General features: G+C 48.8%; 1 protein-coding gene across 2 annotated transcripts in view; it reads left to right on the top strand.

Annotated features, from left to right (window-relative positions):
- XRCC1 (X-ray repair cross complementing 1) overlaps positions 1-23,732 on the top strand; it is a 34,394-nt gene that overhangs the window by 7,015 nt on the left and 3,647 nt on the right. The window contains exons 3-12 of one of the 2 annotated variants that reach the window (XM_017502310.2): positions 8,722-8,832; positions 15,470-15,628; positions 16,587-16,661; positions 16,757-16,868; positions 17,172-17,281; positions 17,354-17,465; positions 17,692-17,950; positions 18,284-18,400; positions 23,215-23,308; positions 23,465-23,597. In XM_017502310.2, the coding sequence (XP_017357799.1) occupies positions 8,722-8,832; positions 15,470-15,628; positions 16,587-16,661; positions 16,757-16,868; positions 17,172-17,281; positions 17,354-17,465; positions 17,692-17,950; positions 18,284-18,400; positions 23,215-23,308; positions 23,465-23,597 (1,282 nt within the window). The remainder of the gene's footprint in view (positions 1-8,721; positions 8,833-15,469; positions 15,629-16,586; positions 16,662-16,756; positions 16,869-17,171; positions 17,282-17,353; positions 17,466-17,691; positions 17,951-18,283; positions 18,401-23,214; positions 23,309-23,464; positions 23,598-23,732) is intronic. The other variant, XM_037729165.1, reaches the window with a different exon arrangement.

Genomic DNA, 23,732 nt, shown 5'->3' with positions numbered 1-23,732 from the left:
TTTTGTTTTTTTTTAATGAGTTGGAGTCTTGCTCTGTCTCCAGGCTGGAATGCAGTGGTGTGATCTCGGCTCACTGCAACCTCCAACTCCCAGGTTCTAACGATTCTCCTGCCTCAGGCTTCCGAATAGCTGGGACTACAGGCATGCACCAGCTACTTTTTGTATTTTTAGTAGAGACAGGGTTTCGCCATGTTAGCCAGAATGGTCTCAATCTTCTGACCTCGTGATCCGCCCATCTTGGCCTCCCAAAGTACTGGGATTACAGGCGTGAGCCACTGCACTCGACTGTCTGGTCTTGAACTCTTGATCTCAAGTGATCCCCCAACTTGGCTTCATGAGTAGCTAGGCCTGTAGGTGCACACTACCACGCTCAGCTAATTTTTTTTTAAGCGTTTTAGGGACAGCTTCCTGAGTAGCTGGGATTACATGGATTACAGAGAGAGCCAGTAGACTTGGGCATTTGTGGTTTTATTATCTTTGCTTTTCGAGTGGGTATTATATGCATATAGTGCGAAATTCAAAAGGTAAAAAAGGGTATACACCAAAAAGAAAATCTCCCCTCACCCTTTCCATCCCTCCCTGCTTCCCCCCCAACTCCTGCTCCCTCATTCTTCTCTCCTGATGCAACTGCCATTAGCAGTTTTTTTGGGTGGTCTTCCTGGGTCATTCTGTAGACATGCAAGCATATACACCTACCCCCTTCATCCCTTTTTTAAAAATTCATAGTATATACACTATTCTCTTGTGGGGTTTTTTTTCATGTAACTGTATTTTGGAAATCCACACTGCATAAAGTTCTACCTTTATTTATTTATTCATTCATTCATTCATTTGAGATGGAGTCTTGCTCTGTCACCAGGCTGGAGTGCAGCGGTGCGATCTTGGCTCATCGCAACCTCCAACTTCCTGGTTGAAGTGATTCTCAGCCTCAGCCTCTTGAGTAGCTGGGATTACAGGCATGTGCCACCATGCCCAGCTAGTTTTTATGTTTTTAATATAGACAGGGTTTCACCATGTTGGCCAGGATGGTCTTGATTTCCTGACCTCGTGATCCGCCTGCCTTGGCCTCCCAAAGTGCTGGGATTACAGGCATGAGCCACCAAGCCCGGCCTATTTACTTAGTTTTTTAAGACGGAATCTCGCTCTGTTGCCCAAGCTGGAGTGTAGTGGTGCGATCTCTGCTTACTGCAACCTCCACCTCCTGGCTTCAAGTGATTCTCCTGCCTCAGCCTCCCTAGTAGCTGGGATTATAGGCACATGCCACCAGACTTGGCTAATTTTTGTGTTTTTAGTACAGATGAGTTTCGCTATGTTAGCCAGGCTGGTCTTGAACTCCTAACTTCAAGTGATCCTCCTGCCTAAGCCTCCCAAAGTGCTGGGATTACAGGCATGAGCCACCGTGCGTGGCCTACCTTATTCTTTTAAATGATGCAGGCCGGGCGCGTTGGCTCACTCCTGTAATCCCAGCACTTTGGGAGGCCGAGGCAGGTGGATCACGAGGTCAAGAGATCGAGACCATCCTGGTCAACATGGTGAAACCCCGTTTTCTACTAAAAATACAAAAAAATTAGCTGGGTATGGTGGCGCGTGCCTGTAATCCCAGCGACTCAGGAGGCTGAGGCAGGAGAATTTCCTGAACCCAGGAGATGGAGGTTGCGGTGAGCCGAGATCACGCCATTGCACTCCATCCTGGGTAACAAGAGTGAAACTCTGTCTCAAAAAAAAAAAAAAAAAAAGATGTATAAAATTTCATTTCATAGATATGGAACAATTTTTTAACAACATATCTCTCAGGAACTTTGCCCTGCTGTGCCTTGTTTGTTTCAGGAGCAGTTCATATAATGAACTATGTCTCCCTGAGAAAGGTGCATGTCCATGAACCCAGGCCACAGATGATAGTCACCTTGTGCCCTTATTCTCACAGCTGATACATACTAAGCACTCATCTCTTGTTTTGAGATAAAATTTACTGTTTTAGCCATTTAAAGTGCATATTTCAGCTAGGTGTGGTGTCTCACGCCTGTAATCTCAGCACTTTGGGAGGCCGAGGTAGGTGGGTTGCTTCAGGTCAGGGGTTTGAGACTAGCCTGGCCAACATAGTGAAACCCCGTCTCTATGAAAAATACAAAAATCAGCAGGGTGTGGTGGTGCGTGCCCGTAGTCCTAGGTATTCGGAGGCTGAGGCAAGAGAACTGCTTGAACCAGAAGGCAGAGGTTGCAGTGAGCTGAGATCGCGCTGTTGCACTCCAGCCTGGATAACACAGTAAGACTCCATCTAAAAAAATAATAATAAATAAAGAAAGTGCACATTTTAGTGTTTTTTTTTTTTTTTTCATATTGACAGTGTTCTTCAACCATTTCCATTTTTTAATTTTAATTTTTTTTTTTTTTTTTTTTTTTTTGAGACGGAGTTTCGCTCTTGTTACCCAGGCTGGAGTGCAATGGCGCGATCTCGGCTCACCGCAACCTCCGCCTCCTGGGTTCAGGCAATTCTCCTGCCTCAGCCTCCTGAGTAGCTGGGATTACAGGCACGCGCCACCATGCCCAGCTAATTTTTTGTAGTTTTTAGTAGAGACGGGGTTTCACCGTGTTGACCAGGATGGTCTCGATCTCTTGACCTCGTGATCCACCCGCCTCGGCCTCCCAAAGTGCTGGGATTACAGGCGTGAGCCACCGCGCCCGGCCTAATTCAGAATATTTTTATCAATTAAGAAACCACGCCGGGTGCGGTGGCTCAAGCCTGTAATCCCAGCACTTTGGGAGGCCGAGGCGGGTGGATCACGAGGTCAAGAGATCGAGACCATCCTGGTCAACACGGTGAAACTCCGTCTCTACTAAAAATACAAAAAAAAAATTAGCTGGGCATGGTGGCGCGTGCCTGTAATCCCAGCTACTCAGGAGGCTGAGGCAGGAGAATTGCCTGAACCCAGGAGGCGGAGGTTGCGGTGAGCCGAGATCGCGCCATTGCACTCCAGCCTGGGTAACAAGAGCGAAACTCTGTCTCAAAAAAAAAAAAAAAAAACCACATAACTATTAAGGAGTCACTTCTTATTCTCTCCCCAAAGTTGCCCTTGGCAACTGCTGATCTACTTTCTCCTTCTCTGGATTTGCTTATTCTGGACTTATAAATGTATGTGGTCTTTTACCCTTAACCCTGTTACACTTTGCATAATGTTTTTGAGGTTCATCTATGTTGTGGCATATATCACAACTTCATTTTTTTAAATAGCTGAATGATATTCCATAAATACACTGTACAATGTTTATCCATTCATCAGTTGATGGACATTTATTGGGTTGGGTTGTTTCCATGTATATATAAACATTTTTTTTTTTTTGCGACTGAGTTTTCTCTGTTGCCCAGGCTGGAGTGCAGTGGTGCAATCTCTGCTCACGGCAACCTCTGCCTCTCAGGTTTAAGTGATTCTCGTGAGATTATAGGCACATACCACCACACTAATTTTTGTGTTTTTAGTAGAGATGGGGTTTTGCCATGTTGCCTAGTCTCAAATTCCTGGGCTCAAGGAATTCACCTGATTTGGCCTCCCACAGTGTCGAAATTACAGGCATAAACCACCACCCCCAGCCTCCATGTATAAACATTTTTATCAGAATTTTTTGTTTTTACTTTTTTTTTTGAGATGGAGTCTTGCTCCGTCGCCCAGGCTGGAGTGCAGTGGTGCAATCTCCGCTCGCTGCAACCTCTGCCTCCTGAGTTTTAGTGATTCTTCTGCCTCAGCCTCCCGAGTAGCTGGGATTATAGGTGCACGCCACCACACCTGGCTATTTTTGTATTTTTTCTAGAGGCAGGGTTTCACCATATTGGCCAGGCTGGTCTGGTACTCCTGGCCTCAAGTGATCTACCTGCCTTGGCCTCCCAAAGTGCTGAGATTACAGGTATGAACCACTGTACTGGGCCTGTTGTTTTTTTTCTTGAGGCAGAGTCTTGCTCTGTTGCCTAGGCTGGTGTGCAGTGGCTGATCTTAGCTCACTGCACTCTCTACCTCCCAGGTTCAAGTCATTGTTATGTCTCAGCATCTTCAGTAGCTGGAACTATAGAGGCACGTGCCACCACATCCAGCTAATTTTTTGTATTTTGGGTAGAGTCAGGTTTTTGCTATGTTAGCCAGGCTGGTCTTGAACTCCTGGCCTCAAGTGATTCACCCACCTCTGCTGCCTCCCACAGTGCTGGGATTGCAGGCAGGAGCCACTGCTGGCCAGGATCCCCCCACTGCCCCAACAGAGTGTTGCTCTGTCACTCAGGCTGGAGTGCAGTTGGCCCTCTGCAACCTTCACCTCCTGGGTTCAAGCAATTCTCCTGCCTCAGCCTCCCGAATAGCTAGGATTACAGACGCCTGCCACCACGCCCAGCTAATTTTTGTGTTTTTAGTAGAGATGGGGTTTCATCATGTTGGCCAGGCTAGTCTTGAACCCTTGACCTCATGATCCACCCACTTTGGCTCCCAAAGTGCTGGGATTACAGGCATGAGCCACTGTGCCCAGCGGATTTTTAAAAAATATATGAATAAGAAATGTCAGGGAGTGCCTGTGTGTGTTTAAAGTAGAAATAGTTATATATGCAGTAGGAATCGTTCATTTAAAAGACAAGCATCTCCATCCTACTAGATTTAGGAACCGTGCTTAATATTGTGGGAGAGGTAAAGATGTTGTGTTTGACTCAGGGATGGAAGTAGAGAAACTGAAAACAGTGTTGATACGTATTGGACAGTGCTTTGCAGTCAGGCAGTTGGGTCTGAAGTACTCTGCTAGTTATTAGCTTGTGTACCATGTAAGCTGTTGATTTAACCTGTCTGAGCCTCAGTTTCCCCATCTGTGAAACTAGTAACAGAAGCTTCCATTTAACATGGTATTTAAGGCTTCAGTGGTGCCTGGCCCATGCTTAGCTAAGCGTGGTGGACAGAACAGTGGCCCCCAAAAGATGTTCACGTCCTTATCCCCACAACCTGGAAATAACTCACTTTAATGGCCAAAGGAGCTTTGTGGGTTTGATTAAATTAAGGATCTTAAGATGAGGAGAGTGCCCTGAATTAACTGTTGGGCCTCATGTAACCCCTGGTGGCCTTATAAGGGAAAGAGGGAGGCAAGAGAGCTGGAACCAGAGCTGTGAAGATGCAAGCAGAGCCCGGAGTGTTGCCAGCACTTTCAGCAGCTTTGAAGACGAGGAAGGGGCTGTGAGCCAAAGAAGGCAGGTGGCCTCGAGAAGCTGAAGAGGCAAGGAGACACATTTTCCTCTCGTGCTCCTGGAAGGAGGGAAGGCAGCCCTGCTGCACCTAGATTTTAGCCCTGTAAGAACCAGTTTCAGACTTTTGACCTCCAGGTCTGTAAGATAATAAATTTGTGTTGTTTTAGCCACAAAGTTTATGCTAATTTGTGCAACAGTAACAGGAAACTCATATCCCAAGCACCTGGCACATGATGAGAATCTGAAAATGTTCGCCACGATGATCCCCTTGTGACAGATGGGACACCCAGGCAAGCAGCAGAGAAGGGCCTCAACAGAGCCACTTGGTAAGGGAGGGCAGAGCCAGAGTTACTGCTTAGTAACTCTGAGTAGTAACTTCTGCAAATGGTCGTTGGGGACCTCTTCTGCATCTGTCTGTCCATCCGTTGGGAATGTACTAGAGGCCTGCGGTGTTAATGATATTCGCAGCTGACATTTATATAGTGTTTGCTCCGTGCCAGGCAGTATTCCAGGTGCTTGGTATGTTATTTCTCATTCTTGGTATGGATTTGAATGTTCTCAACAACTTTATGAGATAGATATTGTTACTGTCCCCATTTCACAGGTTCGGATACTGTGGTACAAGGGGTGAAATGAAACCATTTGCTCCAGGATCACACAGCAGGAAATCAGCAGAGTTGGGAAGGACCAGACACTGTTCTTGGGCTTGGGGACGCAGCAGGCAACAACTAAGACACTGTCCTTTCTCTCATGGAGCCTAAAAGTCTAGTGGGAGAGACAGATGCTAGACAAATAAAAACAAAAAAGATGTTAACTGTGTAATGCCCGGCGGTAACCATGAAGGAAAGTAAAGCCGGGGTAGGAGATAGGGAGTGGCGCCGACTATGGGTGAGGGAGGCTGCTCATGGTCTCAGGTGACATCTGAGTGGGCACCCGAATCACAGAAGGCAAACTCTGACCCAGCTACGGGTATGTTGGAGGGAAAAGTGATCCAGGCAGGGAGACTGGCAGGTACAGAGGCTCTGAGGTGGGAAGGAGCAGACAGTTCTTGGCACAGAAGGCAGGCCAGTGTGACTGGTGGAGAGTGACCTAGCCTGACCAGACGCTACGCAGTCAGACTGGGACTTCTTTTTTTTTTGAGACAGTCTTGCTCCCTTGCCCAGGCTGGAATGCAGTGGCATGATCTCGGCTTACTGCAACCGCCTCCTGGGTTCAAGTGATTCTGCCTCAGCCTCCCCAGTTGCTAGGATTACAGGCACTCACCACCATACCTGGCTAATTTTAATTTTTGTATTTTAGTAGAGACGGGGTTCACCATGTTGGCCAGGCACGTCTCAAACTCCTGACCTCAAGTGATCCACCTGTCTCAGCCTCCCAAAGTGCTGGGATTACAGGTGTGAGCCATCGCGCCCGGCCCAGATTGGGACTTCTCACTGCCCAGGGCCCAGGGCTGAGAGTGGCAGTGGAGTCTGCCAGCCCCAGCCTTAGGCAGGCCCTTCCTCCCACACCAGCTTCCTCCTCCCGCACGTCAGTGGTGTGATGGGGGAGCACGCATGGACTGTTGCCAGCCTGCCTGGGTTCCGGTCCGGCTTTGCCACCCACCAGCTGTGAAGTTACATAACCGCTTCCTGCCTCCGTTTGCTCATGTGTAAGATGGAGATAATTATAGCAGCTGCCTGGCAGAGCCGTTGCAGGAGAGTAGATACATGTATTATTAGCAGGAGTCTGGCATACCAGGAGCACTGAGCGCACTCAGATGCTGGCCGCAATTGTGGTTGTAGTTGTTAATTCTGTGTCATCTCAACTTCCTCCGGAGGGAGGGTAAATTTTTTTTGGAGACAAGGTCTCATCACTGTCGCCCAGAGTGCAGTGATGCGAACACGACTCACTATAGCCTTGACCTCCGCAGGCTCAAGTGATCCTCCCACCTCAGCCTCCTGAGTAGCTGGGACCACAGGTGTGTGCCACCATGCCTAGCTAATTTTTGTATTTTTTGTAGAGACAAGTTCTGGCTATGCTGCCCAGGCTGGTCTTGAACTCCTGGCCTCAAGCAGTCCTCCACCTCAGCCTCCCAAAGGGCTGGGAATACAAACGTGAGCCACTGCGCCTGGCCAAGGAAGGAAACCACCTTCCCTTTTTGCATGTGAGGAAACTGCCTCACAGAGACGTTGACTACGTCACCCAGGGTTGTGCAGTTTGGAAATGGCATTGCTATATTTGAGCCCAGGCCTACCTCACCCCAAGTCCAGACTCCCTCATCCCATACAGTGGTGTTCCTGTTGAGAGCAGTGTGCAGGTGATGTCTAGATGAGCTGACAGGGAGGCAGCAGAGCAGACTGGAGCATCTGCCATCACCAGAGGTGGGAGAGGGCACTGTAGGGTGGTGGAAGGTACTTTTTTTTTTTTTTGAGACAGAGTCTTGCTCTGTCACCCAGACTAAAGTGCAGTGGCACAATGTCTGCTCATTTCAACCTCTGCCTCCCAGGTTCAAGAGATTCTTGTGGCTCAGCCTCCTGAATTTCTGGGACTACAGGCATGTGTCACCATGCCCGGCTAATTTTTATATTTTTCGTAGAGAAGGGGTTTCGCCATGTTGGCCGGGCTGGCCTCAAGTGGTCCACTGCCTTGGCCTCCCAGAGTGCTGGGATTACAGGCATGAGCCACTGCATCTGGCCCAGGTGCCTCCAAGAGTTGTAATAATGTGTCATCCTAGCATCCTAATAAAAGAGTCCCAAATCGGAAGGCAGGACACTTGCCTCAACCATTCCTAACTGCCTCCCACCCCCTTTCGGCTTTCTGCACCGTCATCTGTCAGACAGGAATGGCAGATCCTTGGAGATCTACAGATAGCTCTTTTCTTTCAACAAATAGTTGTCAAGCACTGACTAATAATACCTCCTGACTGACAGCAGTTAATTGCCTGCTCCTCGCCATGCCCTGTGGCCATTATTTATGTGTGTAATCCTAGATCTGGTGATCATTCCCATTTTACAGATGAGAAAACTGAAGCTCCAGAAGGTTAACTGCCAAGGTCATACAACTAGTGAGTAGCAGAGCTGGGATTCAAACCCAGGAACCAGTAGTGAGCAAGACCGGACAAAGTCCCTGCCCTCAGGGAGTTTTCATGAAGTCCTTTGCGATTGTGGGTAGGGGGTGACATGTGCTGTTTGCCTGCATGATGATTTGAATAAAGTTAAAACTCTGGCCAGTGCTTACCAAGGAGAGCTTCATGGTGGCATGTGATAGGCTGACCTGGTGGAGTCTGGAGAGGTTGAGGAAGCAGGTATGTGTGGGGTAGGGGTGTATTCATTCATTCAGTGACTATTTTGTGAGTTCTTGCTCCATGCCATACTCTGTGCTTCGTCCAGGGGACACATGGCACCACTCAGCCCTGGTGTTCCCCATCACAGAGTTGACATTACAGAGACACGGGAATCCAGAGGAGATTCATCCTGAGGTCCTACAGTGAGCCCAGGGGTGAAGCAGGCACTGACAGTGGCCTTTCTGTCTGCCCACAGTTGGAGAAGGAGGAGCAGATACACAGTGTGGACATCGGGAATGATGGCTCAGCTTTTGTGGAGGTGCTGGTGGGCAGCTCAGCTGGAGGTGCTGGGGAGCAAGACTATGAGGTAAGTCAGCAGGGCTGTGAGGTGGATCCTATACCGACTTCTGCCCCTCATGCCCGCATCACCCTTTCCCCCAGGGCCTGGGGCTGGGAAGACATGGGGCAGATGGGAGTCATACCTGATTGCTGCCCTCTGGAGGATCACCCAGTGAGCAGAGGAGACAGAAGGCAGACACGGGGTGGTAAACTGCACATCAGGGAAGAGAGCAAGTTTGCATCCTGGTTTAAAATGACACAAATGTACTATCTGACTGTTCTGCAGATTGGAAGTCTAAAATCACTCTCACTGGGCTAAAATCTAGGTGTAGACAGAACTGCGTTCCTTCTGGAGGCTCTAAGTGAAAATCCAGTTTCTTGCCTATTTCAGCTTTTTTTTTTTTTGAGATGGGGTTTCATTTCTGTCACGCAGGCTAGTGCAATGGCATGATCTCAGCTCACTGCAACTCCCACCTCCGAGGTTCAAGTGATACTCCTACCTCAGCCTTCCAAGTAGCCGGGGCTACAGGCATGCACCACCAGTCCTGGATAATTTTTATGGTTTTTGTAGAGACAGGTTTCATCGTGTTGCCCAGGCTGATCTCAAACTCCCGGGCTCGAGCGATCTGCCTACCCTAAGCTTCCAAAGTGCTGAGATTACAGGCATGAGCCACCACACCCAGTCCTCCTTTCTTATAAAGTGCCTTATGATGACACTTGGCCCACCTGGATAATCCAGGGTCATCTCCCCCATTTTATCATCTTCAACTTCACATCTGCACATTTCCAGGTTCAAGGATTAGCTCTTTGAGGAGCTGTTGTTCTGCCTATCACTGTCCCCTATGTTTTCCTCTAGAAGCCTTCTATTTTTAGTTTTTACATTTAGATCTCTGTTTCATTTCAAGTGAATTTTTGTGTATTGTGTGAAACAGGGAATAAGGTTCATTTTTTTGTATCTTTGTTATATGTTTGTTGACAATGCTTATTTATTTACTTATTTTGAGACAGGCTTTCACTCTGTTGCCCAGGCTGGAGTGCAGTGGCATGATCTTGGCTTACTGCAACCTCCGCTTCCTGGACTCAAGGGATTCTCCAGCCTCAGTCTCCTAAGTAGCTGGGACTGTAGGCATGAGCCACCATGCCTAGCTAAGTTTTAAAAAAATTTTTTTTTTTTTTTTTTGAGACGGAGTTTCACTCATGTTACCCAGGCTGGAGTGCAATGGCGCGATCTCGGCTCACCACAACCTCCGCCTCCTGGGTTCAGGCAATTCTCCTGCCTCAGCCTCCTGAGTAGCTGGGACTACAGACATGCACCACCATGCCCAGCTGATTTTTTGTATTTTTAGTAGAGACGGGGTTTCACCATGTTGACCAGGATGGTCTCGATCTCTTGACCTTGTGATCCACCCGCCTCGGCCTCCCAAAGTGCTGGGATTACAGGCTTGAGCCACCGCGCCCGGCCTTAAAAAAATTTTTATAGAAATGGGGTTTCACCACGTTGCCTGGCTGGTCTTGAACTCCTGCGCTCCCCCTACCTTGGCCTTCCAAAGTACTGGCATTATAGGCCTGAGCCACTGTGCCTGGCTGAAAATACTTTAAAAAAAAAAAGACTTCCCTTTTCTCATTGAATCATTTTGACTCTTTGTTGAGAATTAATTGACCATGTGTATGGGTTTATTTCTGTACTCTCTTCTCTGTTCCATTGATATGTGTATTTTTCTTTATGCCAATACCAAACTGTCTTTTTTTAACCATATACTTTATTTTTTTTTTTATTTTTTGAGATGGTGGTCTCATTCTGTTGCCCAGGTTGGAGTACAATGGCGTGATCTTGGCTCACTGCAACCTCTGCCTCCTGGGCTCAAGTGATCCTCCTGCCTCAGCCCCCGAAGTAGCTGGTGTGAGCTACCATGCCTGGCTAATTTTTAAATATTTTTTGTAGAAACAGGGTTTCACTATGTTGCCCAGGCTGGTCGTGAACTCTTGAGGTCAAGTGATCCACCTGCCTTGGCCTCCCAAAGTGCTAGGATTACACGCGTGAGCCACTGCGTGAACCTGGCCTACTCTTTCTTTTTTTTTTTTGAAACAAGGTCTCACTTTGTCACCTGGGTTAGAGTGCAGTGGCATGATCTCAGCTCATGGCAGCCTTGACCTTCGGGTTCAAGCAATCCTCCTGCTTCACCCCCACCAAGTAGCTGAGACTACAGGCTTGCACCACCATGCCCAGCTGACTTTTGTATTTTTGTAGAGATGGGGTTTTGCCATGTGGCCCAGGCTAGTCTCAAACTCCTGAGCTCAAGCAATCCACCTGCCTCAGCCTCCATATACTCTTCATTCATATTCCTCAAAGTTAACAAATATGTACATAGGGTTTTTTTTTTTTTTCCTGAACAGAGAGTAAATTGTGTGCATGATGCCCCTTTATCCCTGAATACTCCCGTATTTCCTAAAAGCAGAGACATTTCTTACTTGACTGCAGTGCAATTACAGAATTAGGAAATTAACATTGATACAATGCTATATCATCTAATCTCAGACTTTCTTCACATTTCCTTCATTGTCCCAATAATGTTATTTACAGCAAAAGAAAATTCAGGATCATGCATTGCATTGATTTGTCACATCTCCTTGCTTTCCTTTTATTAAGGTGTTCCTGTGATGGTCAGGCATGGTGGCTTATGCCAATAATCCCAGAACTTTGGGAAGCCGTGGTGGGAGGATCACTTGAGCCCAAGAGTTAGAGACCAGCCTGGGCAACATACTGAGACCACATCTCTACTAAAAAATAAAAGAAGGTCTGGCATCGTAGCTCATGCCTGTAATCCTAGCACTTTGGGAGGCCAAGGCGGGTGGATCACTTGACCTCGGGAGTTTGAGACCAGTCTGGGCAACAATGGCAAAACCTTGTCACAAAAAGAAAGAAAGAAAAAAGGGAAATTAAGAAAAAAAAAGAGAAAAGAGAAATACAACAAAACCACAGCTCATATGAAGGAAAAAAAAAGGTTCCTGTGACTTTGGGTTTTGTGCCTTTGATGTTTTTGAAGAGTAGAGGTCAGTGATTTTGTCAGATGTCACTTATTGTACAAAATATCTGATGTTTCTTTGTGATTAATTTTGGTTGCACACTTTGGGCAGAATACCCGAGAAGTGATGTGCAGTATACAATTGATTTTGTATATTGACTTCTTATCTTTTGACCTTCACTTACTAAACCTTGTAGTTTATCTGGATCTCTTGGGATTTTATGCATAGATAACCACATCATCTGTGAAGAAAGGTAGTTTTCTTTTTTCTTTTCCTCACCATGTCACGCTGACTGATACAGTGTTGAACAGGAGTGGTGAAAGTGGACATCCTTGCCTTGGTCCTGATCTTAGGGGGAAGCTGTTGAGTTTTTCACCATTAAATATGACGTTAGCTGTAGGTTGTTTGTTTTTTATAGATGTCCTTTTTCAGGTTGAGAAAGTTCTTTTCTATTTCTGGTTTGCTGAGAGCTTTGCTTTTTTTTTTTTTTTCCTCCATGAATGTGTGTTGAATCTTATCAAGTGCTTTTTCTGCTCTACAAGGTACATTTTAACAAATGGAGTTTCTGACCTGGTACCGTGGCTCATGCCTGTAATCCCAGTGCTTTGGGAGGCCAAAGTGGGAGGATCACTTGAAGCCAGTAGTTTAAGACCAGTCTGGGCATCAAGGCGAGACCCTGTCTGTACAAAAAATACAAAAATTAGCCGGGCATGGTGGTGCATACTAGTAATCCCAGCTACTCAGGAGGCTGAGGTGGGAGGGTCCCTTGACCCCTGGAAGTGGAGGCTGCAGTGAACTATGATCATGCCACTGCACTTCAGCCTGATGACAAACTAAGACTGTCTCAAAAAACAAACAAAAAAAAAAAGTTATGTGTTCTTTTTGGCAAATGGATTTAGATCAAAATTCTACTTTATTATTATTTTTTTTAAGGCAGGGTCTCACTCTGTCACCCAGGCTAGAGTACAGTGGCATGATCATGGCTCACTGCAGCCTCAGGCTCCCAAGGTTCAGGTTATCCTCCCACCTCAGCCTCCTTACTAGTTGGGACTACAGGCTCCTGCCACCATACCTGGCTTATTTTTGTATTTTTAGTGGAGATGGGGTTTCGCCATGTTGCCCAGGCTGGTCTCAAACTCCCAGGCTCAAGGAATCTGCCTGCCTTGGCCTCCCAAAGTGCTGTGATTACAGGCGTGAACAACCGCACCCAGCCAGAATTCTACTTTGTAATGATAAAGACAGAATAAGTACTTTTTTTTTTTTTTTTTGAGATGGAGTCTTACTCTATCTCCAGACTGGAGTACAGTGGTGCGATCTCGGCCCACTACAATTTCCACCTCCCAAGTTCAAGTGATTCCCCTGCCTCAGCCTCCCGAGTAGCAGGACTACAAGTACACACCGCCACGCACGGCTAATTTTTTGTTTTAGTAGAGATGGGGTTTCACCATGTTAACCAGGAAGGTCTCGATCTCCTGACCTTGTGGTCCACCCACCTCAGCCTCCCAAAGTGCTGGGATTACAGGCGTGAGCCACTGGGCTCAGCTCTAGAGTAAGTACATTTTTAGCTAAAATTTTATTGTATCTGGTATGTGAATGTTTATTTACCTTTGCTCTTTTCTAGCAAGGTGGAATGGCTAGTTGTATTAGTCAAGGTTCTCCAGAGAGACAGAACCGATAGTTATAGATACAGTATAGATATAGAGAGAAGAGATTAGGAGAGTTGGGTCACATGATTATGGAGGCTGCAAAGTCCCATGATAGACTGTCTGCAAGCTGGAGAACCAGGGAAGCTGGTTAAGCCCAAGTGTAAGGCCCTAAAATCAAGGAAGCCAGCGGTCTAACCCTCAGAGGAAATCTCTGTTCATGTGGATAGCAGCTATCAACCACAGCTTGCCTTACCCCTTTCAGTTACCAGATGATAAATGCAGCTTCCCTGTCCGCTCCAAATCAGGCCTTTTATAACCAAGTAGAGTCAAGGTCAGAGAGAAAGCTTCCCTTCTGCATAATTGTCTTTCTTGTTTCCTTTGCACAATCAGCTGGGCACCAAGATACCTATAGTTATGTTCTGTTTTTCTCAACAAAAGACTTTATTGTCCAATTTTATAAATTTCACAGCATGTTAGAAAAAAGACTAAGTGACTAAGTTTGTAATAGAATGTACCTAACCAAAAGTGGCTGTATTTTTTTTTTTTTTTGGCAGAGTCTTGCTCTGTCACCCAGGCTAGAGTGCAGTGGCGCAATCTCGGCTCACTGTCACCTTCACCTCCCCCTCCCAGGTTCAAGAGATTCTCGTGCCTCAGCCTTCCAAGTAGCTGGGATTACAGGTGTCTGCCACCACACCTGGCTGAATTTTGTATTTTTATTTTTATTTATTTATTTATTTTTTTTTGAGACGGAGTTTCGCTCTTGTTACCCAGACTGGAGTGCAATGGCGCGATCTCAGCTCACCGCAACCTCCGCCTCCTGGGTTCAGGCAATTCTCCTGCCTCAGCCTCCTGAGTAGCTGGGATTACAGGCACGCGCCACCATGCCCAGCTAATTTTTTGTATTTTTTTTTAGTAGAGACGGGGTTTCACCATGTTGACCAGGATGGTCTCGATCTCTTGACCTCGTGATCCACCCGCCTCGGCCTCCCAAAGTGCTGGGATTACAGGCTTGAGCCACCGCGCCCGGCGAATTTTGTATTTTTAGTAGAGACGGGGTTTCACCATGTTGGCCAGGCTGGTCTCAAACTCCTGGCCTCTTGTCACCCAGGCTGGAGTGCAATGGTGCAATCTCAGCTCATTGCAACCTCTGCCTTCTGGGTTCAAGCGATTCTCCTGCCTCAGCCTCCCAAATAGCTGGAATTACAGGTGCCTACCTCCATGCCTGGCTAACTTTTGTATTTTTAGTAGAGACGGGGTTTCACCATGTTGGCCAGGCTGGTCTTGAACTCCTAACTTCAAGTTATCTGCCTGCCTTGACCTCCCAAAGTGCTGGGATTACAGCTGTGAGCCAACGTGCCCAGCTTCAGCTAGGGTTTTTCAATGCAGATTGCCAACATGAATTTTTACTCTAAATCCTTGAGAGAACAGACTTGTGAGGAGTTCTGTTCTCACAAGTTAGATAAGGGTCACTCACATCTGGAGGTTTAAAAGATCCCAGCCGTGCGCTGTGGCTCATGCCTGTAATCACAGCACTTTGGGAGGCTGAGCCAGGTGGATCACAAAGTCAGGAGTTTGAGACCAGCCTGTCCCATATGGTGAAACACTGTCTCTACTAAACTACAAAAATTAGTAAGGTGAGGTGGTATGCGCTTGTAGTCCTAGCTACTTGGGAGGCTGAGACAGAAGAATTGCTTGAACCTGGGAGGTGAAGGTTGCAGTGAGCCGAGATCACGCCACTGCACTCCAGCCTAGGCAACAGAGCATAACTCCATCTCAAAAAAAAAAAAAAAAAAAAATCTCTCTGCGGCCTGTGTCAGGCAGGACTGACTCAAGGACCGGAAACAAAGGCAGGGTCTGGAGACATCTAGGCCCAAGCTACATTCTGGAGGCTCCCAGTCCCCTACATGGGCCCTCTGCCCTCTTCCCAAGCCCAGAGAAGCTCTCATCTAAGCCAACTTGCCCTGGTTCTCATTCACTGTGGCTTCTCCCACCCAGGTCCTTCTGGTCACCTCCTCTTTCATGTCCCCTTCTGAGAGCCGCAGTGGTTCGAACCCCAACCGTGTTCGCATGTTTGGGCCTGACAAGCTGGTCCGGGCAGCAGCCGAGAAGCGCTGGGACCGGGTCAAAGTTGTTTGCAGCCAGCCCTACAGCAAGGTACCTAGGGTGGGAGCCAGGGGTGCAGAGTCCTTGATCCTGGGCAAGGAGGGAAATAAGGGCCAATATTGAGTCCCATAGGACCGGAGGAGTAGACAGCTGGTGTCCCCATGGGGTTATGGGGAGGCCAGGTCCCTGTGTTCCCTGAAATGGGTTTGGGATCTTTCCTGTAATGTGAAGTCTCATCTCCTGGAGGGAATCTAGGAAGGGTGAACTGTAGAATCTCAGAGGGGAATTGGAAGAGGGGAAGTGGCTTGTTAGAGAGGTGGCCTAGTAGAGTGGGCCTAGTAGTTAACATGAGATCTAGAGTCTGACTACTGAGTTCACGTCCTGGCTATACCACTTTTTAGCTGTGTGATCTTGGGCAAGTGACTTACCCTCTCTGGGCCTCCATTTCCTGATCCTTATAGGGTTGCTGTAGGTTAAGGGGCGCTAAAAGCTCTGGTAACAGTGAGACTGGAGTATGTGATGATGCCACACAATAGAGGTGTGCTTCTTGCCCAGGTAACTGTCCTGGGGAGTGTTGAGCCTGTCAGCTGGCTGCTCCTTACAAGGTCATCCAGGGACCCAGGCCTCTCCTGTTTTCTGGGTCTGCTTCTCGCTGGCAGAGGAGAGAGCTTGGAACATTTCTGTATTCTGGAAGTGGAACGCAGCCCTCCCTCCCATTCCACAGGGGGAGTTTGTCCACAGGGCAGTGGATTCGCTGGGACACCCAATAGACTGCCAGTTGCTCGGAGAGCTAATGCGTGAAAAGGGCTTGGAGCCGGACTCAGAGTTTGGGCTCAGTCATTAACAGCTTAATCCTATAATCGTCATCACCACCATCAGGACCCCTCCTTCAACACGTGTGTTCATGAGAAGGAAAGAGCCAGGAAGGGGTTTCCCTGAGTGAAAGGGTCTTGGAGCCTAGCCTCTGTCCTTGGGCCAGACTCCCTGACCCCCACCCCTCCTTTCCCAGGACTCCCCCTTTGGCCTGAGTTTTGTACGGTTTCATAGCCCCCCAGACAAAGATGAGGCAGAGGCCCCGTCCCAGGTAAGCTGTACCCGTCACTCCCCATAGCCTTCCCCTGCCTCTCCATCCCCACCCGCCAGCAGCACACATACAGCACTGACCTTGCGGGACCTTAGAAGGTGACGGTGACCAAGCTCGGCCAGTTCCGTGTGAAGGAGGAGGACGAAAGCGCCAACTCTCTGAGGCCGGGGGCTCTCTTCTTCAGCCGGGTCAAAAAGACATCCCCAGGTGAGCGTGGACAACCTGGGTCCTGAGTGAGCAGGGTTGAGATGTAGACCCGTGGGTCTGAGGGTAGAGGGGCTGGCGCTCAGATTCCTGGTGAGGGAGGAGGGTGTGGAGTCCTGGACTCCTGGGTCTCAGGGTGTAGGAAGGTGGGTCTGGCCTCTTGTGTCCTGAGGGATGAGAGGTCTGGGGGATGGGACTCCTGGATCATCGCTGGGTTTTGGAAGCAATACTCTGTGTCCCATAGATAGGAGTAGAAGGGTCTTGAGGCCACCCCTCTCATCCTGGATCCGCTTTCTTCCTTCATAGCCATAGCCAGTGACCTGGCAGGACCCAGCTACGCAGCTGCCACCCTCCAGGCCTCCAGTGCTGCCTCCTCAGCCTCTCCAGTCCCCAGGGTCATAGGCAGCACCTCCAAGGTGAAATCATCAGACTTTGGTGGGGTGGAGGAGGAGAAAAGCTGAAGGCCTCAACCTATCCCCATCCCTCAGCCCCAAGAGTCTTCCAAAGGGAAGAGGAAGTTGGATTTGAACCAAGAAGAAAAGAAGACCCCCAGCAAACCACCACCCCACCTGTCGCCACCTGTTTCCAAGAGACCTAAATGTAAGCTGACTAGATCCATGTTCCCATAGGGCCATGTGCTCCTGTGTCCTAGGGGAATAGGAGCTGGGGGCCTGGACCCCTGGGTCTGAGGGAGGAAGAGCGGGGGGCCTGGACCCCTGCGTCTGAGGGAGGAGGGGCTGGGTCCTGGACTCCTGGGTCTGAGGGAGGAGGGGCTGCGAGTTTAGCCACAGTGGTGCTAACTGAATCTATACTTTATTTTCCCCAGTGCCAGCTCCCACCCGTACGCCAGCCACAGCCCCAGTCCCTGCCCCAGCACAGGGGGTAGTGACAGGCGAGCCCCGAGGAGAAGGCACCGAGCCCAGACGATCCCGAGCTGGCCCAGAGGAGCTGGGGAAGATCCTTCAGGGTGTGGTAGTGGTGCTGAGTGGCTTCCAGAACCCCTTTCGCTCCGAACTGCGAGATAAGGCCCTAGAGCTGGGGGCCAAGTATCGGCCAGACTGGACCCCGGACAGCACGCACCTCATGTAGGCCTGTGCCCCTCCTCCCTGCGCCGCTGCAGTCTCTCCCCCAGCTCCCTGTGTCTCCATCACCTTGTGCCTTCTCTCTGTGTCCACTATGTCGCATGCTCTCTCTCTGTCTCTCTCTCTGGCTCACTCGCTTTCTTTCTTGCTTGCACTCTGTAGCTTTGTCTTTTGCTCTCTGATTTTTGTGTCTCTCCTTCGATATCCAACCTCTTTCTGTTTCTCCCACCTCGATCTCATGATCTCTCTTTCTCTCTTCTGTCTCCCTGTCTCTCTCTTTCCCCTTTGCCCCTCAGATCACACCTTACTGACATCCTCACTTCTCCTCCCCACCAGCTGTGCCTTTGCCAACACCCCCAAGTACAGCCAGGTCCTAGGCCTCGGAGGCCGCATCGTGCGTAAGGAGTGGGTGCTGGACTGTCACCGCATGCGTCGGCGGCTGCCCTCCCGGAGGTGAGGCCACACACACACTAACCCTGCTTTTTATCCTGTGCTGGGCAATGCCAGGGATCTGGAGAGGAGTCAGACTGGGGCCCGCCAGCAGAGAACGCAGGTGGTCCCAGCCCAGAGTCAGCAGACTCCTGAGAGGAGCATGGCAGGGGCTGGGGGACTCCAGATGAGGGGAGGAGAACCTGCCTGGGAGGCCACAGAGGGCTCTGTGAAGCCTGCTTATCAGAAAAGGCTGGAGGAGTAGTTTGTGCAAAGACTCTGGGGTGGGAGAACAAGTGCTGGGGTCCACATTCATTCATTCAAAGTGAGTCCTGGCACAGTGGCTCACACCTGTAATCCCAGCACTCTGGGAGGCTGAGGTGGGCGGATCACTTGAGGTCAGGAGTTTAAGACCAGCCTGGCCAAGATGGGAAAGCTCTGTCTTTACTAAACATGCAAAAATTAGCTGGGTGTGGTGGCATATGCCTGTAACTCCAGCTGCTCAGAAGGCTGAGGCAGGAGAATTGCTTGAACCCTGGAGCCAAAATCGCGCCATTGCACTCCAGCCTGGACAACAGAGTGAGACTCTGTCTCAACCAAAAAAACCAAAGGAGTCCTGGAAGCCTTTGCTTGGTGCCAGGCTGGACTGTGCAGGGCTGAGGATCCAGTTATTGAGCCCTGCCCTTGAAGGCTTCTCACTTTGATGAGGGATCAGAATTTTAACAGTGCAGTGGAAGCCTCAAGGGGTGGCCCGCAAAGAGCAAGGGGTTTTCAAGGTCCAGAAGAGGTTTTTCAGGCTGAACAGAGGCAGAGAACATGGTGGGCAGAGGAGACGAGTCAGGGCAGCCTGTCGTCTGCCTGGAGGAGTTGCAGGTGGGGCTGAGCTTACTAGGGGCAAGAAGTGGCGGGAAAAATGGAACCAGGGGCAGTAGGAACCACAGAGGGCTTTGGACTGAGCAAAGGCAGTCTGGTGGATTAGAAGGGAGACTGGATTGTCCTTCATGGCCTGAGTGTGTTCAGAAGTTAGCTATGCCTGGTGTATTTGAAACATGATCTGCCTTGGGAGCTAATGAGGCTGTGAGGTGGGTGGGCTCAGGTCAGAAGGGGCTTCGGGAGCCCAGCCTACACACTGGGCTCCATACAGCTTCACAGAACCCTCATCTGCTGTTCGGGCATCCAAACATCTCTAGAAGCTGAAAGTTCTTTTCTAGGTTCAGCACAAACTCATTTTGCTGCAGTCATCCTGAATTAATGTGAGGCTATTTGTAGACATTTTTTTTTTTTTATTCCCTTAAGTGTGTCATGGTCTTAACTACAGAAATATTAGTGGGTTTGATCATGGGGTGCTTCCCCAGGACCTACTGGGAGTTTATGTAACAATCAGTACACCAGCCATTTGCCTCTCTAAAATCTGAAAGATTCAGCATTCTGAAGCCCATCCGGCTCCAGGGGCCTCCTCTCTGAGTAGAGGGGAGTCATGGAAGGTTTGACGGGGGCAGGGGCAGGCTCTGCTGGGAGGGATGGAGTATCAGGGGAGGCTGCAGGTGGGGACCCATGAGTAGGCTGGGGCCTCAGGAACAGAAGAGGGGAGGGGCTGGGGCTATATCTGGGTCAGAAGGAAATAGATTTGGGTTATTATCTGCCTGGCAGCACTTAAGGGAGGGCATGGAATAAAAGGGAAAAAAATGAACAGTGTTGGATTTGCAACTGGTCTTAACAAAAAGAATTCACAAAGCATTTTATATTTTTAAAAATTCTGGCTTGTACTCATTTGTAAAATAAAAACAATTAACTATACAACCTAGGCAATGTAGTGAGACCCCCATCTCTACAAAACATGAAAAGAATTATCCAGGTGTGGTGACACATACCTGTAGTCCTAGCTACTTGGGAGGCTGAGGTGGTAGGATCGCTTGAGCCCAGGAGGTCAAGGCTGCAGTGAGCCATGATTGCACCACTGCACTCTAGCCTAGGCGACAAATGGAAACCTTATCTCAAAAATAAAAGTTTGGCCAAGCGCAGTGGCTTACACCTGTGATCCCAGCACTTTGGGAGGCCAAGGTGGGTGGATGACTTGAGGTCAGGAGTTGGAGAGCAGCCTGGCCAACATGGTGAAACCCCATCTCTACCCAAAAATACAAAAATTAGCTGGGAATAGTGGCGCACACCTGTAGCCCCAACTACTCTGGAGGCTGAGGTGGGAGAATCCCTTGAACCTGGGAGGTGGAGGTTGAAATGAATCGAGATCATGCCACTGCACTCCAGCCTGGGTGACAGAGCGAGACTACATCTCAAAAAATGGAAATAAAATAAAAATTCAACTATAGAAGGAAGACCACAAGGGGATGACTCTCCATACCTAATAAGCACAAATTTCATTTATTTTTTAAAAGAAATCTTTGAATACAGAGCACTTTGAAGAAAAAGTTAAGTAAACTTACTGTTTACTGTTAATGAACTACCACATTTTAAATCCTCTGAATCTCCTGTGAGCCACTGTTTTATGAGAATGACTTACCTAAACAGCATTTCACCGGCTTTAAAACAACCAAATTAAATGCAGAAGGGTCTCAACATGGATGTCTCAGAAGAATGAAACTAATACATTCATTTGCTTCTGCATACGTTCCCTATGGCTTAGGGCAAATTAAACAATCTCTCTGTGCCGTAGTTTCCTCACCTGTAAAATGGGGCTGAAACTAGCACCTACCTCAGGATTCAGTGATTCAGTATTTGTCACGTGCTTAGAATAGTACCTGGCATGTAGGAAGTCCCATGTAAGTGTCAAACTGCTGCTGTTTTTATTTTTTATTTTTTCGAGATGGAATTTTGCTCTTGTTGCCTAGGCTGGAGTGCACTAGAGTGGTCTCAGCAAACTGCAACCTCCCAGGTCTCCCCGGTTCAAGCGATTCTACTGCCTCAGCCTCCCAAGTAGCTGGGATTACAGGTGTCCGGCTAATTTTTGTATTTTTAGTTTAGACAGGGCCAGGCGCAGTGGCTCACGCATGTAATCCCAGCACTTTGGGAGGCCGTGACAGGCAGATCACCTGAGGTCAGGAGTTAAAGACCATCCTGGTCAGCATGGTGAAGCCCCATCTCTACTAAAAATACACACACAAAAAAAAATTAGCTGAGCATGGTGGCATGCACCTGTAGTCCTAGCTACTTGGGAGGCTGAGGCAGGAGAATCACTTGAACATGGGAGGCAGAGGTTGCAGCAAGCCAAGATTGTGCCACTGCACTCCAGCCTGGGTGACAGAGCGAGACTCTGTCTCAAAAAAAAAAAAAAACAACAACATGTAGAGTCAGGGTTTCACCATGTTGGCCAGGCTGGTCTCGAACTTCCGACCTCAAGGGATCCACCCATCTCAGCCTCCCAAAGTGCTGGGATTACAGGCGTGAGCCACTGAGCCCGGCTACTTGCTGCTATTGTTACAGCTACGAAAATTCTTTTCCTGGAGTGTTAGTGGCTTCAGGAACCATGATTATAGTGTTGGGGTCTCTAAAATGTATTTGCTTTGAGATTTTCCCCTTAAATGGTGGGTATTCTCCTAATGAGAAATTGACTTAGATTCTTATTTTTCATTCCTTTCTGAATTGAGACATTTCTTCCCCAAGAGGGAGGGGAATGCCACCCAAGCAGTGGCTCACACCTGTAATCTTAGCAGTTTGGGAGGCCGAGGTTGGCAGATAACTTGAAGTCAGGAGTTTGACACCAGCCTGGCTAACATTGTGAAACCCCGTCTGTACCTAAAAAACAAACAAACAAACAAAAAACAAAATTAGCCAGGCATAGTGGCACACGCCTGTAATCCCAGTTACTGGGGAGACTGAGGCAGAATTGCTTGACCCCAGGAAGCGGAGGTTGCAGTGAGCCAAGATCATGCCACTGCACTCTAGCCTGGGTGACAGAGTGAGATCCTGTCTCAAAGAAAAAAGGAAAAAAAAAAAAACAAAGACAAGAATGTCATGTGATCAGCCGGGCGCGGTGGCTCACGCCTGTAATCCCAGCACTTTGGGAGGCCGAGGTGGATGGATCACGAGGTCAAGAGATCGAGACCATCCTGGCCAACTTGGTGAAACCCCATCTTTACTAAAAATGCAAAAAAAAATTAGCCAGGTGTGGTGGCACGTGCCTGTGGTCCCAGCTACCCGGGAGGCTGAGGCATAAGAATTTCTTGAACCCAGGAGACGGAGGTTGCAGTGAGCCGAGCTTTCGCCACTGCACTCCAGCCTGGTGACAGAGCAAGACTTCATCTCAAAAAAAAAAAAAAAAAAAAAAAAAAAAGAAAAGAATGTCATGCAATATAGGTGCAACTCAATCCCTGTTAATAAAAACCAATGTAGGTCTAGGCATTTTACCCTTTGACATAGCTGTGTCCCAACCTGTTGCCATTGATTTTTTGGAAATGGCTTTAGAAATTTCCAGGTTGTCCTTGAATACCATGGACATAAATAGCTGTCTCCCTTTTACTGTGTAGAATACTTTGACTTAATTTTCTTCCAGATACAGGGAGAAACCTGCCTGTTTTTCAAAGTGTTTATTGCTGTTACTATTTGATTAGAATGTATTCAATTTAAAAAAAAAAAATCTGAGTTCTACAAAAAAAAAAAAAGATGGAGTGGGGAAGAAAGGGGGTGCCCAGGTCTGCAGGGCAAGTGGCCAGGCTGAGTGGGTTCACTGGGCCTTCCTGAGCTGGGAGGGCGTAGTTTGGGAGCGAGGCCATGAAGCCCATCAGAGTGAGTATTTAGTAAACGCCAGTGGCTGTTGCTTCCTGAACACCCGCCCTCCCCACTTCCCTCGGGCCTGCTTATCTGAGGCCTGTTTACTCCCCTAGGTACCTCATGGCAGGGCCAGACTCGAGCAGTGAGGACGATGAGGCCTCTCACAGTGGCAGCAGTGGTGATGAAGCCCCCAAGCTTCCTCGAAAGGTTTGATGCCTGCTCTCCAGTGGGGGAGGGTGTAGTGGGCGGATGACATGGGTCTGCTATGGCACCCCAAACTTCATATTCCTGCATCTTGCAGGTACTGCCCCATCACACCCACACTGTTCCTATCCTCCTCACCCACCCACTCTCCCTCCTCAGCGTCCCCAGACCAAAACCAAGCCCACTCAGGCAGCTGGACCCAGCTCACCCCAGAAGCCCCCAACCCCAGAAGAGACCAAAGCAGCCTCACCAGTGCCCCAGGAAGATACAGACATTGAGGGGGAACAGTCAGGTCAGACTCAGGGAGGAGGGGCTGGGGGCCTGGGTCCTGAGTCTGAGGGAGGAGAGGCTGGGGCCTGGACTCCTGAGTCTGAGGGAGGAGGAGCTGGGGCCTGGGCTCCTGAGTCTGAGGGAGGAGGGGCTGGGG

Source organism: Cebus imitator, unplaced genomic scaffold, assembly GCF_001604975.1.
Source record: "Cebus imitator isolate Cc_AM_T3 unplaced genomic scaffold, Cebus_imitator-1.0 Scaffold296, whole genome shotgun sequence".
NCBI lineage: Eukaryota > Metazoa > Chordata > Mammalia > Primates > Cebidae > Cebus > Cebus imitator.
The sequence above is the reverse complement of the archived record's forward strand: the minus strand, read 5'-3'. Positions and strand labels throughout refer to the sequence as shown.